The 973-nt window shown below is 47.2% G+C and overlaps 1 protein-coding gene across 4 annotated transcripts in view; it reads left to right on the plus strand.

Moving 5' to 3' along the window:
* Positions 1–973, plus strand: part of ttc28 (tetratricopeptide repeat domain 28) — a 119,654-nt gene that overhangs the window by 74,179 nt on the left and 44,502 nt on the right. For all 4 annotated transcript variants that reach the window (XM_034896042.1, XM_034896043.1, XM_034896045.1 and 1 more), the window contains one exon: positions 668–856. In XM_034896042.1, the coding sequence (XP_034751933.1) occupies positions 668–856 (189 nt within the window). The remainder of the gene's footprint in view (positions 1–667; positions 857–973) is intronic.

The following is a 973-nucleotide window of genomic DNA, read 5'->3' on the forward strand; positions in this document are numbered from 1 at the left end:
CTCTCTCTCTCTCTCTCTCTCTCTCTCTCTCTCTCTCTCTCTCTCCCCTCACACACAAATTGACCATCTGTTGACAATTAGATTTTGTAAAGTCAAATATAAATACTAAAAACAAAGTCCAATCTCCAGACTACTGAGAGTTTATGAAGTCATTTTGTTTTGACAGTTTTGGTCACTTTAGCTTCAAGTGTTGAAGCTCGTAACACAAAACAGCTTCCATCTGTTAGCGAAGCGAGTCTCCGTCTCTGTCTCCATCTCTGTCTCCATCTCCGTCTCTGTCTCCATCTCTGTCTCCATCTCTGTCTCCATCTCTATCTCTGTCTCCATCTCCGTCTCCGTCCTCGTCTCCATCTCCATCTTTCTAAACAGAAAATCTGCTTCTTCCTTTGGTTATACTGAGCACTGATATATTTTTCAATGTATTATTTCATTTCTAATTAAGAGTCTGTATTTATTGTCCTGATGCAAGTATTTTTTTTAAAGTCCTTTGAGTCCTTTATGTATATGTTAAAGTCATCGATGCCTACTGATGAAGAACACCTTTTTTTTGAAGGAAGAAGAGCATTGATAATATCTGATCTTCGACGACTGGGGACACTCTGAAAAATGCAAAACTGCCACGGTTGTCATGTCTGCTTATCACTGAAATGGTGTTTCTTTTGGTCAGACTTTGGAGAATGTGCGTGAGGAGGCGCGGGCGTACAGCAACCTGGGCAGTGCCTACCACTCGCAGCGGGACTTCGACAAGGCCATATCGTACCACACCCGGGTCCTGGAGCTGGCTCAGGAGATGGGCGACCGGGCCATCGAGATGAGAGCGTACGCTGGCCTGGGACACGCCGCCCGATGCATGCAGGTTCGTAGGGAACTGGTGGAAGACGTGGGCCACGGGCGCCCGGGTAGCTCAGCTGGTAGAGCGCCCACTGATGTGCAGAGGCGCAGTCCTTAGCGCACCGACCTGCAGCTCTTTGCT

The sequence above is a fragment of the Etheostoma cragini genome, chromosome 16 (assembly GCF_013103735.1).
Source record: "Etheostoma cragini isolate CJK2018 chromosome 16, CSU_Ecrag_1.0, whole genome shotgun sequence".
Taxonomy (NCBI): Eukaryota; Metazoa; Chordata; class Actinopteri; order Perciformes; family Percidae; genus Etheostoma; species Etheostoma cragini.